Genomic DNA, 15,921 nt, shown 5'->3' with positions numbered 1-15,921 from the left:
ATGGAGGTAGAAACATTATGCTTTGGGGGTGTTTTTTTGCTAAGGGGACAGGACAACTTCACCGCATCAAAGGGACGATGGACGGGGCCATGTACCGTCAAATCTTGGGTGAGAACCTCCTTCCCTCAGCCAGGGCATTGAAAATGGGTCGTGGATGGGTATTCCAGCATGACAATGACCCAAAACACACGGCCAAGGCAACAAAGGAGTGGCTCAAGAAGAAGCACATTAAGGTACTGGAGTGGCCTAGCCAGTCTCCAGATCTTAATCCCATAAAAATTCTGTGGCGGGAGCTGAAGGTTCGAGCTGCCAAACGTCAGCCTCAAAACCTTAATGACTTGGAGAAGATCTGCAAAGAGGAGTGGGACAAAATCTCTCCTGAGATGTGTGCAAACCTGGTGGCCAACTACAAGAAACGTCTGACCTCTGTGATTGCCAACAAGGGTTTTGCCACCAAGTACTAAGTCATGTTTTGCAGAGGGGTCAAATACTTATTTCCCTCATTTTGACATGCGTTTTTCTGGATTTTTTTGTTGTTATTCTGTCTCTCACTGTTCAAATAAACCTACTATTAAAATTATAGACTGATCATGTCTTTGTCAGTGGGCAAACATACAAAATCAGCAGGGGATCAAATACTTTTTCCCCTCACTGTAGTTGCCTTGGGTTTCCATGGAGACTAGTATAGCCAGTACAGGGTTTAACAAGAAGTTAACCCTTCGCTCTAGAATCAGTAAAAAAAACTGGCATAGTTTCATGGATTTTGTCCCCACACATTCAAAACAACAGGTCGGTCATCACAATATCTATCATGATTCATTTCAATAGGCGTTGATTTCATATAAGTGCCCATTCGAATACAAACACAACGGGTGGGTGGGAAAGTACATCAACCCTACATACACCTCCTTCCTCAAACCTTCATCCTCCCCTTCACCATTAACACATAGCACTTCCACTCACCAACTCCTCTCACTCAGAGCCCCAAGTCCAATTCCTAGAGGACTCACATCATTGATACATTGATAGAGGGACTCAAAATGGCGGTCGACATCAGAGTCCATGTTGCTGTTGTAGAGTTGGGCCAGTTTGGTAGTTGGGGAGTTTGGTGGTTGGGAGTTTGGCTTGAAGAGGCTACAGTTGGTGGAGGGTTAGTGCTAGGTAGGTAGCGGAGGTAGGAAGGGGGGTCCGTGGTCCCCCCCTCCTCCTCATACGGTGTGCAGGGAGACCAGGGAGGGGTGCACGAACTGGGGGTTGATGAAGGAGAAGCCCGAGAAGTCGGCCTGGTCGATGTTGGCAATGACCAGCTGGTCGGGCGGCGTGAGCTGAGGCTGGGTGCGCGTGAAGAACTTGTCGAAGTTCTCCGCCCCTTTGCCGCACTGCGAGAGAGGGATAGAAAGAGAGAAAGAAAGAGAGGTGTTAAAATGAGAGGCGTAGGTGGCTTTAGTTTGTGGCTTCGCACTGCAACCGTAACATACGGAACACACAAGGGTAAGAAATACATGTGCAAATGTGAAACTGGGCTTGATTAGATATCCCTCCACATCCGTCGTCTGGTATGCTAAAAGAGAGAACATTTCACTTTCTATTCCTATTCTCCCCCTCCTGTTCCCACGCTAACATCACATGACCTGCTCTACATCCCAGCATGAGTCCCAAATTACATCCTATTCCCTTTATAGTGCACTACTTTTGACCAGAGCCCTATGGGCCCTAAAGTATTATTATTATTATTATTATTTATTATTATAAGTAGTGCACTTTAGAGGGAACAGGGTGCAATTTAGGAGGAAACCCCAGTCACCTGGATTCTAATGTTTTTAATGCAATTGAATCCAATGGTTTAAAAAGTAACGTTGGCGCACAGCTGTGAAACAGCAATCCGTACTGTACAAACAAGACTCTGGAAAGAGTTGCAGGGGGAATTGAGGGAGATGATGTCAGGACCTCTACAGTCAAACATGTCTTTGTCGCTTCTGACCTAGTAACCTGTTTTGGTCAAGCTCCTCGTGTTGTTTGGATGTACAGTGGGGTCCAAAATGATTGACACCCTTGATAAAGTGTGGCTCAGTTGGTAGGGTTCGATTCCCACAGGGGACCAGTATGAAAATGTATGCACTTATTAATGTAAGTTGTTCTGGATAAGAGAGTCTGCTAAATGATTAAAATATAAATGTAAAATAAAGATGAGTAATAACGACTGTATAAAATAAATAATTCAAATACTGAGCTATATTGTAAGCTCACAACATTTTTGAAATAATATTATTTTATACTATGCTAAAATTGCTCTGAAAAAAATATTTTGTTTAACAAGTACAAACAGTCAAATATCATACCCCCAAGACATGGTAACCTCCCCTGTTATTGTAATGGTGAGAGGTTAGCGTGTCTTGGGGGTATGATCATTGACCCTCTGTAACTTTCTCACTCATCATTATTCACTATTCATTCAGGATTATCCGTAATCATGGTAACATCCACATTCATGTAGAAGTGTTTAGAAACATATTCTATTCTTATTTATAATAATAGTGACTCCAAAATGGACTCCAAAATGACACAATACATTATTTACCATTCATTTCTATTGGGCACAAAATAATCTGAAACACAAACAAAACGAACTGCAAATGCATCCAACAAGTTTGTTGAGTCACAAGATTGATGTAGTCATTGCGTGCTAGGGACAAAACACTAAACTTTTGATTACTTTATTTATAAGAATCTTTAGGGGTGTCAATAATTTTGACACCTACCGTTTTGAAAAAAAAGTATTACTTGTGAAACAAAATCTTTTTCTCTGAGCAATTGTATCAGTATAAAATAATAAAATTTCCATTTTTGTTTTGCATACAATATAGCTCAGTAGTTGAATTATTTATTTTATACAGTCCTTATTGCTCATCTTTATCAAGGGTGTCAATAATTTCGGACCCCACTGTATGTTGAGGTTTTATGTTACATCTGTTACATCACTGTCAAAGCTGATTGCGTTGCGACAAACGCAAAGTTCACTTGAATCAAAACAGCAACGTCGCCAATAGAAGTACAGCGGGGTCAAAGGGTTAATTGGCGTGTTGACAAGAGCAGAGCAAACCTCTGCTATTGAACGTGAGAAACGTGGAGCCGCTTTCATCACAACTGTGAAGACAGGAATATCCAAACATATTCAATAGCATGGAGACGTATCAGGCGAGGGTGGTTGGATTAGCATTTCAAAGCGAACAAGCCAAGGTCAACTACGTGAACGCTCTGGGAGCATGGGTGTACATCTAATTTCTGTAATCTACAAGATGATAGTCCAAGAAAACATACAGTATGTGATTGATTTGTATGCATGTATGACATAGTTCTCATTGGCGTCAAGCCAGCAGTCAGTCGTCTTATTTCAATTGTGTTGTGTATGTTTTGTAAACTTGAATGCAAAATGGGCAGAGAAATCCATTTACACTTTACATTTGAGTCATTTAGCAGATGCCCTTATCCAGAGTGACTAGTCTGCTTACATATTTTGCATCCATCTTTCATGATTGTTACATTTACATTTACATCATTTAGCAGACGCTCTTATCCAGAGCGACTTACAGTTAGTGAGTGCATACATTATATTTTTCATACTGGCCCCCCGTGGGAATCGAACCCACAACCCTGGCGTTGCAAACGCCATGCTCTACCAACTGAGCTACATCCCTGCCGGCCATTCCCTCCCCTACCCTGGGCCAATTGTGCGCCGCCCCATGGGTCTCCCGGTCACGACAGAGCCTGGATTCGAACCAGGATCTCTAGTGGCACAGCTAGCACTGCGATGCAGTGCCTTAGACCACTGCGCCACTTGGGCGGTATGTCAATACATCTGAATAAGAGCAGCTGCTCTAGCCCTACAGATTTACTGAAGAACATTAGGGCGACTGGGATGCAAATGGCACAAAATGGCCGACAACACCAAAAATGCCAAGCAGCACATTGTAGGAAGATAGTATCAGCGCTGTCAATCAGTCGCTTCACACTTCTGACACCCTTTAAAGCACCTGGTACTGTGGATTGAGCTTGTGAAGGCCTAAATTCCACTTCATGACACAGTGTGCCTTCTAACAGTGGTGACCGGAAAGGCCTGTAGAGTTTGGAACACTTATTTTCAATGGCAATCTTCCCCAAAATGGTGGTTTAATTTGGAGGCTACTGGTAGGTTGCGGTGATTCCCTCTTGGGTTGGGTCTTAAGAGTCTAAGGATTGTCGCCAGTACCTTGGGTAATTGGGTAAATTCAAATAGATAACAGATCAAAACGCTTTAGGACCATTACTTTACTAAGGATTCAGTCAACATATAAAATGACTGTCTGGCAAATCTATGGTAAATCTATAATAAGACACCAAAGTTCATAGGGTCATTACAGAGAGCACAGGCAGTGGGGACTGGGGAATTAAGGACTTATTCCCTAACTTCACTGTGTGGTTCTGAGTTTACATCAGAAACCCTGCTGCACCTCCTCTTCTTCTTGCTCTGTCCTCATCAGCTATTCCACCTACACTGTGTGTGTGTGTGTGTGTGTCCTACTTAATGGGCATTAAACCTCCCCAGAGACCTGGCAGGGAATATCCCTCCCTCTCTATATCTCTCTCTGTACTGTAAGCCGACATGGGAAAAGGATATGGGTTGGTTTACATCACTAAGCAGAGCCAAGCAGATGCAAGCTGTACTGTGCTGGCCTCGTTACACACCTGTAACAGGGTTGGTTATGCTTCCTCTTGCAGAAATATTTATTTGGATGTTTATGTATTCAGATTGGTTAGTTGAATTGACATGTCAATAACGTGCAATGCCATTGGCCACACTTGTAGATAGGGGAAGATTGGTGATATATTGACTCGAAATCTACATCAATCACTGATTAGGACACCTCAGAAATACACCCAACATAGTTACTGGAACCATGCTGGAAATGTAAATGTAAATGTAAAAGGTAAAAATCCGAGCCAGCACGGTAATGTTTGGGTTGGTATGATAGTGTGAAAGGGGTATTTTTTTGACATGGAAAGACTGGATCTGGGTGTGGAAGTCCTTTCTCCAAAGTGGAATTCACTATGGATTCCCTATGGAGGTCTACATTGTTGTACAGCTGTGTGTGTTCCATTGTGGTTGGAAAACCTCCATTGATTGAGTTGGTGTGGTAGGCCCACGGCACGTTGGTGGTGGTGTGTGTCTATTCAAAGTAGAAATGTCCTGTTGTCCTATATTCCTATATTCACAGTTGTGTGGTGTATGTATGTGTGTCTATGTGTGTGTTCAGTGGGCCTGGGGCCTCCAACTGTACTCCTGTGTCTTCCATGACTCCTACACTGACAGACAGGTGACACTGGCTCCCAGCCACCCACTGTCACTCTGTGTCAAGACGCAGTAGGACAGAGAAGAGGAAAGACAGCAACAACACACATCAACATAGGAGAGAGAAAGCACATACTGATATGGCGACATTTTCGTGGCGCAAAAGAGCACAGATCTCCTTATAATACACATTGTTGAAGAAAAGCCACAAATTAATTCACGCTGACAGATGAGGTTTATGGTATTTTGTACCAAATGTAGCAAATGACGCCCAAAATAACAGCATATGCCATACATTTCTGCCCAACCGCTATCCTTCTCACTTCCTCTCCTCTTTTGTCTCTGAGACCCCATATGCAAATGTGTCGAATCAACCCCCATTTACAAATGGCTCGACCTAACCCCCATATGCAAATGTTGGACCTAACCCCCATATGCAAATGTATCTCTAGTCAATTCCACTTCAATTCAATTAATTCAGGAAGTCAAGTGCAATTCCAATTCTCTATAAGAACATTTTGGAATTTAAATGTCAGTTTATTTCCTGAATTGACTGAATGTCAACTCCAATGGAATTGACTCCAACCTGCTGTATAGCTTAGTTTCATTGTGTTTCATGTTTATTACAATGTATCTCATTGTACACGTTACGTTGTGTTTCATGTTTATTACAATGTATCTCATTGTACACGTTACATTGTGCTACTCTTAATGACAGATGACATTGCTCATAAACTGCTGTTTGACCTACTTTGGGTCTCTCTCTGTCTCGCTCTCGCTCTCTGTCTCATACACACACACACACAAACCCACTTGCACTCAAGCATATTAAAGGAACTCTCAGCTATTTAGTATGATAAATGGCTATGTCTGTTTCTATTAAAAGTTGCTGAGGAATTCTCTCTCTCTCTCTCTCTCTCTCTCTCTCTCTCTCTCTCTCTCTCTCTCTCTCTCTCTCTCTCTCTCTCTCTCTCTCTCTCTCTCTCTCTCTCTCTCTCTCTCTCTCTCTCTCTCTCTCTCTCTCTCTCTCTCTCTCTCTCTCTCTCTCTCTCTCTCTCTCTCTCTCTCTCTCTCTCTCTCTCTCTCTCTCTCTCTCTCTCTCTCTCTCTCCTCCATATCCTACTACAGAACAACCTCAGCATCTCACTGTTGTTTTGATCATCTTCTTACTAGTATACAGTGCCTTCAGAAAGTATTCATACCCCTTGACTTATTCCACATTTTGTTGTGTTACAGCCTGAATTCAAAATTGATTAAATTGTTGTTCTTTAACCCATTTTAACAAAACAATTTAACCCATTTTAACCTCATAATGACAAAGTGAAAACATGTTTTAAATGTTTGGGCAAATGTATTGGAAATGATATACAGCGATATCATTTGCATAAGTATTCACACCCCTGAGTCAATACTTTGTAGAAGCATCTTTGTCAACGAATACAGCTGTGTGTCTTTCTGGGTAAGTCTCTAAGAGCTTTCCACACCTGGATTGTGCAACATTTGCCCATTATTATTTTCAAGATTCTTCAAGCTCTGTCAAATCGGTTGTTGATCGTAGCTAGACAACCATTTTCAGGTCTTGTCATAGATTTTCAAGCCGATTTAAGTCAAAACTGTAATTCGGCCACTCAGGAACATTCACGGTCTTCTTGGTAAGCAAATCCAGTGTAGATTTGGCCTTTTGTTTTCGGTTATTGTCCTGCTGAAAGGTGAATTCATTTCCCATTGTCTGGTGGAAAGCACACTGAACCAGGTTTTCATCTAGGATTTTGCCTGTGCTTAGCTCCATTCCCTTTCTTTTATCCTGAAAAACTCCCCAGATTTAACGATTGCAAGCATACCCATAACATGATGCAGCTATCACTATGCTTGAAAATATGGAGAGTGGTACTCGGTAATGTGTTGTACTGGATTTGCCCCAAACATCACACTTTTTGCAGTATTACTTTAGTGCCTTGTTGCAAACAGGATGCATCTTGTGGAATATTTGTATTCTGTACAGGCTTCCTTCTTTTCACTCTGTCAATTATGTTAGTATTGTGGAGTAACTAGAATGTTGTTGATCCATCCTCAGTTTTCTCCCATCACATGTAACTGTTTTAAAGTCACCATTGGCCTCATGGTGAAATGCCTGAGCAGTTTCCTTCCTCTCCGGCAACTGAGTTAGAAAGGACGCCTGTATCTTTGTAGTGATCTTTGTATTGATACACCATCCAAAGTGTAATTAATAACTTTACCATGCTCAAAGGGATATTTAATGTTTACCTTTATTTTTACCCATCTACCAATAGGTGCCCTTCTTTGTGAGGTATTGGAAAACCTCCCTTGTCTTTATGGTTAATCTGTGTTTGAAAATCACTGCTCGACTGAGGGACCTTACAGATAATTCAATGTGTGGGGTACAGAGATTAGGTCATAAACAAATTATGTTAAACACTATTATTGCATAGAGAGTGAGTCCATGCAACTTATTACGTGACTTGTTAATCACATTTTTACTCCAGAATCTATTTAGGCTTTCCATAACAAAGGGGTTGAATACTTATTGACACAAGACATTTCAGCTTTTCATTTTTAATTATTTAGTAAAAATGTTGAAAAACATAATTCCACTTTGACATTATGGGGTATTGTGTGTAGGCCAGTGACAAAAATCAAAATGTAATCCATTTTAAATTCAGGCTACAACACAACAAAATGTGGAAAAAGTCAAGTGGTGTGAATCCTTTGGTCAACAACACTTAAAATACTACAGTTTTAACACCAAAATACACCTGTTGTATCCTTGTGAACTGCTGATACCTCTTGTTTCATCCATCCTTTAAAATCAGTTAGTCTATAGTAATATCCTAGTTGTTCTTTAGTAATCAGATAATACTATCATGTTTCTTTCTCACATGAATCTGAAGGGAAAATCCAAAAAGAACACAGAAAATCACCAGCACTAAAACATACATATGACGGGGCAGTTGGACATGCTGTATCAAATCACACGACTCCCTGCCTTTATCTACCTCAAAGCTAATATGACTCATAGCCAGTCCAAAATGTAGATTGGTGTGTTTGTACAGACAGTATTTTGATGTGTTTATTTAAGCAAATAAACGCCTGTTTTAAATAAACGCCGGGTGTAAATGAATTATTTTCAAGGTTACCATAAATTACCAATAATTATTTACGAGGTTTATTGTTTGATATGCTACATTAAATAATTCAGTAATGACTCGAAAAAAATGTCAATCCTGTTTTTATCGCCAGTAAGAAACTGCTAACCATTGACTGCTAACAGTTGAGAACTGCTAGCTAACTGGTAAGCACAAAAACAGTCAACAACTTCGGCAGTACAAACCCCTAGAAATCATCTGCTCGCCCTCTAGTGGTGAAAGTAAGAACTGCCGAAAATGCACAGTCAATAGGATAATAATTATTCGGTCAAGGAAATGAGGCATGCTAAGCCAAAATAAACATGACACAGTGTGTAAATGATAACACATTAGTGCAGAAAATGAAGAAATTGATTAAAATGTTGGAAGTGAATGCTGGAATTAAACAATTAACTATGCAATTGAGCAAATGCTGTGCACATTAAGGAAATAGACGCCTGGCTCAAATAGAAGTTTGTCTCCAATAAGCGCCTGTTGTGTTCAGTGATTTAAGCAAATAAACCCTGGCTATTAATTGAAGTTTTACAGTAAGCTCCCTGACCACAGTGATTCCATCATTATTAATCAGCAAGTCCCATATCCTGCCACTTTGACCCACTTCCATCTCTACAAACATTAAAAAAACATATCAAGTGGTTCACTAAATACAGTGCATTCGGAAAGTATTCCACATTTTGTTACGTTACAGTCTTATTCGAAAATGCACTAACTACTGTAGCAGGTGTTCTTGTTCTTCTGCCCTGCATTATATCTGTCCTGCTCTGTTTCTGATAGATGGATAAATCCTCTAGTGTTTATAATCTGGGTCTCGCTGTACCTGGCTATTAAATGGCACTCTCTCTGCTGTCAGAACAGGCATGAAGTGTGATTGAGGAGGAGAGGACTGAAGAGGAGGAGAGGATGAAAGGAGAAGAGGATTAGAGTGACAGGGTCAGGTCAGGGGGGGATGGAGGGAGGGATGGATGGATGGAGGGATGGATGAAGGTGTAAGGATGGATCTAATGACAGCCATTTGGTCGTAATAGACTCCTAGTGGTGCCTGTGTGGAGTTGGATGGAGATGGATGATGGTTATTATAGGTCAGGGGTATAGGTTTATTGTTCTCTATCACACAAAGACAATATAGCAAAAGCACATTATGCGCGCATCCAAAGCAAGCAACCGTGCACATACACACATAATGGTCTCTCCATTTATCATTTTTTCTTTTCCATCTATCCTTCTCTTTTCATATTGTCTCTTGCCTTTCATCCACACACCTGCATTCAAACACACACACACACTCATACTTGAGTCCACTCGCACACACAAATCGAATCCAGCGTGAGACTACAGAGACAGTGGGAGGCCAGTACTCACCTTGTGAGAAGCACTGGAGACGTTGGGGTTTGAAACAGAAGTGAGCTGCATAGATAGACAATGAAGACACACACACACACACACACACACACACACACACACACACACACACACACACACACCTGAACATGCACACCGAATGACCTACTTCTTCCCTTTCACCTACATCACTTTCATAATAAAGTGTGTGTGTGTTTGTCTCTGTGTGTGTGTGTGTGTGTGTGTGTTTGTCTGTGTATGTGTGTGTGTGTGCATACACACAGAGATTCAACAACACAGCGAGGCCGCTCATGTTAAAGATACACATTCATAATGCATGGATATTCAGTTAATTATGCATTGCCAATGCCTTCCATTGCCATGGTCTAAGTCATTAAACATGGCTTACAGGGTTGTTTTGGCTGTGTTTAAAGGGGGGCAATGAGAAGCTGCATTCTATCATGGTTTGGCTCTGGTCCAGGGTGTTATGTGTGGCTGAGCCTTCTTCCACTCCCTGCATCTGGATGAATGGAAAGATTCAGGGCGTTGAAGAAGGGGCGTAATGCCCTGGACCAGAGCTAGGACAGATGGCTATGAAAGGGTTTGATGGTTGGTCATGAGTTAATTAGCCTGCTGCATTGCTGCAGAAATGTGGACTGTCCACATGCAATAAACATGCTGCATCCCAAATGGCACCCTATCCCCTATATAGTGCTATGTAAGGAATAGGGTGCCATTTGGGACGCATACACGGTTACAGTGTAGTTGCATCAGTTTGATGTTTGGGTAAAACTTTATATTAAGTTGCCCTTATTACGATGTAACTAACACATTAATAACTGTTAACATAGTAGTTACATAGGTTTACTATGTAATTACATGGTAATAGGGCTGTTGCGGAATCAGTTATTCCACAACTGGAACAAGGAATGTGTAAGTACACATTAACTTGAAGGTTATTCCACATGTGTAACTACTGATGTTATTACACACACTGTTGTTCCAATATCTAACTACTGTTTTGTAATTACACATTTGAAAGTCAACTGTGCATGTTTGTCTCTGGGGAATATTCTCATTGCTGGGAGACCTAAGCACATACTGGATGTGTACTTACATAGTAGTACTGCTTGAAATATATACATATGGAATCATGTAGTAACCAAAAAAGTCTTGAAACAAATCAAAATATATTTTATATTGAAGATTCTTCAAAGTAGCCACCCTTTGCCTTGATGACAGCTTTGCACACTCTTGGCATTCTCTCAACCAGCTTGATGAGGTAGTCACCTGGAATGCATTTCAACTAACAGCTGTGCCTTGTTAAAAGTTAATTTGTTGAATTTCTTTCCTTCTTAATGCATTTGAGACAATCAGTTGTGTTGTGACAAGGTAGGGGTGGTATACAGAAGATAGCCCTATTTGGTAAAAGACCAAGTCCATATCATGGCAAGAACAGCTCAAATAAGCAAAGAGAAATGACAGTCCATCATTACTTTAAGACATGAAGGTCAGTCAATACAGAACATTTCAAGAACTTTGAAAGTTTCTTCAAGTGCAGTCGCCAAAACCATCAAGCGCTATGATGAAACTGGCTCTCATGATACCTCTGCTGCAGAGGATAAATTCATTAGAGTTAACTGTACCTCAGATTGCAGCCCAAATAAATGCTTTACAGAGTCCAAGTAACAGACACATCTCAACATCAACTGTTCAGAGGAGACTGCGTGAATCAGGCCTTCATGGTCGAATTGCTGCAAAGAAACCACTACTAAAGGACACCAATAAGAAGAAGAGACTTGCTTGGGCCAAGAAACACGAGCAATGGACATTAGACCGGTGGAAATCTGTCCTTTGGTCTGATGAGTCCAAATTTGAGATTTTTGGCTCCAACCGCCGTGTCTTTGTGAGATGCAGAGTAGATGAACGGATGATCTCTGCATGTGTGGTTCACACCATGAAGCATAGAGGAGGTGGTGTGATGGTGCTTTGCTGATGACAGTGTCTGTGATTTATTTAGAATTCAAGGCACACTTAACCAGCATGGCTACCACAGCATTCTGCAGCGATACGCCATCCCATCTGGTTTGCGCTTAGTGGGACTATAATTTGTTTTTCAACAGGACAATGACCCAAAACACACCTCCAGGCTGTGTAAGGGCTATTTGATCAAGAAGGAGAGTGATGGAGTGCTGCATCAGATGACCTGGCCTCCACAATCACCTGACCTCAACCCAATTGAGATGGTTTGGGATGAGTTGGACCGCAGAGTGAAGGAAAAGCATATGTGGGAACTCCTTCAAGACTGTTGGAAAAGCATTCCTCATGAAGCTGGTTGAGAGAAATGCCAAGAGTGTGCAAAGCTGTCATCAAGGCAAATGGTGGCTACTTTTAAGAATCTAAAATCTAAAACATATTTTGATTTGTTAAACACTTTTTTGGTTATTACATGATTCCAAATGTGCTATTTCATCGTTTTGATGTCTTCACTATTATTCTACAATGTAGAAAATAGTAAAAATGAAGAAAAACCCTTGAATGAGTCGGTGTGTCCAAACTTTTGACTGATAATGTATACATACAATATGAAAACATAATGAGTGTGAATGAGGAATATATGTGGTATATATGTGAATAAAATGAGTAGTATTATTTTATTGTATTGTAGCCCATGCCGAGGCTTTGTCGTTAGGAAAGGTTTTCTTTTGTTCAGTGTGACGACTGGTAGACCATAGCCGCTGGGGCTTTGCCATGATAAACAAATGGTGCTGGACCGGACTGGACTGTAACCTGTGAGAGTTGCCAAACAGACACCATTCAGATGCAGCCCAATCTGATCTGACAACAGAGCAGGTGGGAGTCTGCCTGGGCTCTACAATGGTGACAGACCGCCGCCGGACATTCGCAGGTGTATGTGTGTATGTGTGTGTGTATGTGGCTGTGTTCATTCAAATGTGTGTGTGGGTGTTGTTACTGAGAAACTGAGATAACATCAGATAGTAAGCAACCAAATAGGACACACACACTCCTCAGTGGAGTATATGTCCACTGTGTGTGACAACGGGCTAAACATACCAATGAAGAGAGGATGTGACACACTGTGCCACTGAAAGAACACAAAGCTAGGATTGCACCACCATTTCAATCATTTTGCATTAAAGAAGTGGTATAAATAACTACACCGAATAACAACTTGTACAATGTGATTTTTTTTCACCTCATCAGACATGGGTAGGTTTTGTGTATAGATGTGTGTGTGTGTGTGTGTGACTCACCACTTTGGGCTTGAAGGGGGGCTGGATCTCGCGGTTCTGGAGGCGTTCCCAGTCGATGCGTCTGAAGAAGGCGTGCTCCTGGATGTCCCTCTCTCCCTCGGTGCCGCAGCCCAGACGCTTCGACGGGTGTTTGGTCATCAGCTGGGAAGGATAAGGAAGGAACGGCCATAGAGTTAGAACGTCTAGAATGGAAATTCTATAGATAAAAATGTCACTATTGTGTCAATCAAGGAAGGGCCATAGAGATAGATTCTTGTAGATCTAAATTCCACTATGTGGTCATCAGCAGGCGGAGGATGACGAGAGAGCCAGTTAGAATGGCTGGAATAGAAAGACTGTAGAAATGGAACGATAGATAGCCATAGAAATAGAAAGACTAAATAGGTTCTATATTCTACTATTTGCTCATTGCCTGAGGTTCGGAAAAGAAAATGGGAGATATGGGAACATGAGTCATTTTGAGTTGAGTGGAGACCATAGAAATAGAATGAGTGGAATGGATAACACAGACTCACAGCAAGTTAGTATTGGAATGAGGATAGTCTAGACTAGAGTAAATATGGGGACAGTTCCTCTCTACCCTTCCTCTTTTCGTTCTCTCTCTCTTATTCTCTATTTTTTTCTGGGTCAGTAGGGAGCCAAACAGATGTGGGCTGTTAAAAAGTGATACAACCGTCCTCTCTCCTAGATGTAATGTGTTATTGTTGTCGGTTACAATCACACAGCAGGAGGCAACGTGGGGACACACTTTGTAGAAAACAACTCGACATTGAAAAACCATCAAAGAAACATCTTTCCTTGCTGAACTAGAGCAGTATCCACACTCCAACAACATCATGACAAATGTATATATTTTACAGCAGTGTACTTTCCTAGTTGAACACGAATTCTAGCTCTCGTCCCTCCCTCTCTTTCTTTCTTTCTTCAAGTTTCCCAACAGCGTGCGTGGATTTAGATAGTCCTATTAGAAAGTTGCCCACTCACATTGGAACATAATGCTCATTAGGAGTGTGTGTGTGTCAGTGGGCGTATGTTACATCAGCAGGGGGTGACATTGGTTGCATAGCCAGCCTGGCAGGTACAGTACTCCACTATCTTAACAGAAAAACATAATAATTTGTTGTCATTGAAATGCAAAGAGGGAAAGAAATATTCATTACTTCGTCCAAAATGGCACCCTATACCCTATGTAGTGCACTACTTTTGACCAGAGTCTCTGTCGTGGGAGGAAGAGTGATATCCATTGCAATTTATTTTTAGTTTGAAACTCATTTTGGATGCAGCAACATAGCATCTGGGTATAGTGGCATATACTGTAGGATAGCGTAGGATGGGGGACTAAAACAAATCCAAATACTTATCTAACTCCATAAACCTTAAGCTACATTTGCTCAGGCCTCCAGCCCAACACTCACTCACCAAACCATGACTCTCTGTAATTCTCTCCACTTTTGTCTCCAACTCCTGAACCCAGTTGCAGAACACAGGTCTGATATTCTCTCCCATTCGTCATAATATCACAGTCTTTGGAAGGGAATTTGAGTTGAGTAATCCTAGCTGGTGTGAAGAGGCTAGGGAGAGTAATGACAAAAGCTGGGCTAGAGTCTCTCTCTTCTCTCTCTCTCTCTCTCTCTCTCTCTCTCTCTCTCTCTCTCTCTCTCTCTCTCTCTCTCTCTCTCTCTCTCTCTCTCTCTCTCTCTCTCTCTCTCTTCTCCTCTCTCTCTCTCTCTCTCTCTCTTCTCTCTCTCTCTCTCTCTCTTCTCTCTCTCTCTCTCTCTCTCTCTCCTCTCTCTCTCTCTCTCTCTCTCTCTCTCTCTCTCCTCTCATTGCAGTGACACAGCGGTGGGCCCGAAGAGTGGTGGTGGCAGCAAAGCATGCTGGGCAATGTAACAAGGCCTAAAATAACAGCCAGTCCCTATCTACACCTGTCGTCTGTCTGTGGCAGCCACAGAATTGTGACTTAGACACGTGTGTGCGTCACAGCTGGGGAAAAGGAACAAGTAATTGTCAGGGTTGTGTTCACAGATCCTGGTGTTCCCCTATACGTTACGAAAGTGAAAAGGGAACCTTTGTATGCTGCAAACAGAACCCTGTCTGCTTTGCTTGACTTCACCGTCAAAATGTAAACTTGTGGCCCAAAAGCGGTCTGAGAATCAGTCTGTCTGTGTCTGTCTATGGCTGGTGAGCTAAGGGATCATGACCATGTTCTCAGTGTTATCTCCTTGCTAGAACACACACACGCACGTGCACACACAGACGCACACACGCGCAGACACCTCCCCGAGCCCTTTAATTCACACGCGCCTTAGAGGATGGCCCGTCCACAAAGGCAGAGCATTGGATCAAAGCAAATCCCCCATCTTCAGAAACAATGGAGAGACCTCACTCTCTTACACCGACAGAGAGATAGGGTGCCATATGTGACACAACCTATTAGTGCACTACTTTTAACCAGAGCACTATGTGCCCTGGTCAAAAGGAGTGCACTACAAAGGGAATAGGGTGCCATTTGGGATAGACAGAGGGATTTGGGATAAAACATTGTAGGACATTTTTGCTGCAACCTAAATACTACAGATGTAGAATCTTAATTTGAGCCAGTTTGCTACAGCAGGAAAATAATCCTGTAACAACAGGAAATTAGAATTATTATGTGGATTATAATTCATGTTTTTTTTGTAAGGGTTGATACATGTTTCGTTAGGGCGGCAGGTAGCTTAGTGGTTAAGAGCGTTGTGCCAGTAACCGAAAGGTCGCTGGTTCTAATCCCTGAGCCGACTAGGTGAAAAATCTGTCGATGTGCCCTTACATTTGAGTC

The 15,921-nt window shown here is 41.8% G+C and overlaps 1 protein-coding gene across 1 annotated transcript in view; it reads right to left on the bottom strand.

Moving 5' to 3' along the window:
* Window positions 1-603: 603 nt before the first annotated feature.
* LOC311131154 (protein kinase C alpha type-like) overlaps window positions 604-15,921 on the bottom strand; it is a 206,223-nt gene continuing 190,905 nt past the window's right edge. Inside the window, 2 exon segments of the mRNA XM_084163991.1 lie at window positions 604-1,379; window positions 13,104-13,244. Of these exon segments, the coding sequence (XP_084020117.1) occupies window positions 1,209-1,379; window positions 13,104-13,244 (312 nt within the window). The 3' untranslated portion in view covers window positions 604-1,208.

This window comes from Coregonus lavaretus, assembly GCF_964263955.1.
Source record: "Coregonus lavaretus genome assembly, chromosome: 6".
NCBI lineage: Eukaryota > Metazoa > Chordata > Actinopteri > Salmoniformes > Salmonidae > Coregonus > Coregonus lavaretus.
Note: the sequence above shows the minus strand (reverse complement) of the source record. Positions and strands in the feature narration are given on the sequence as shown.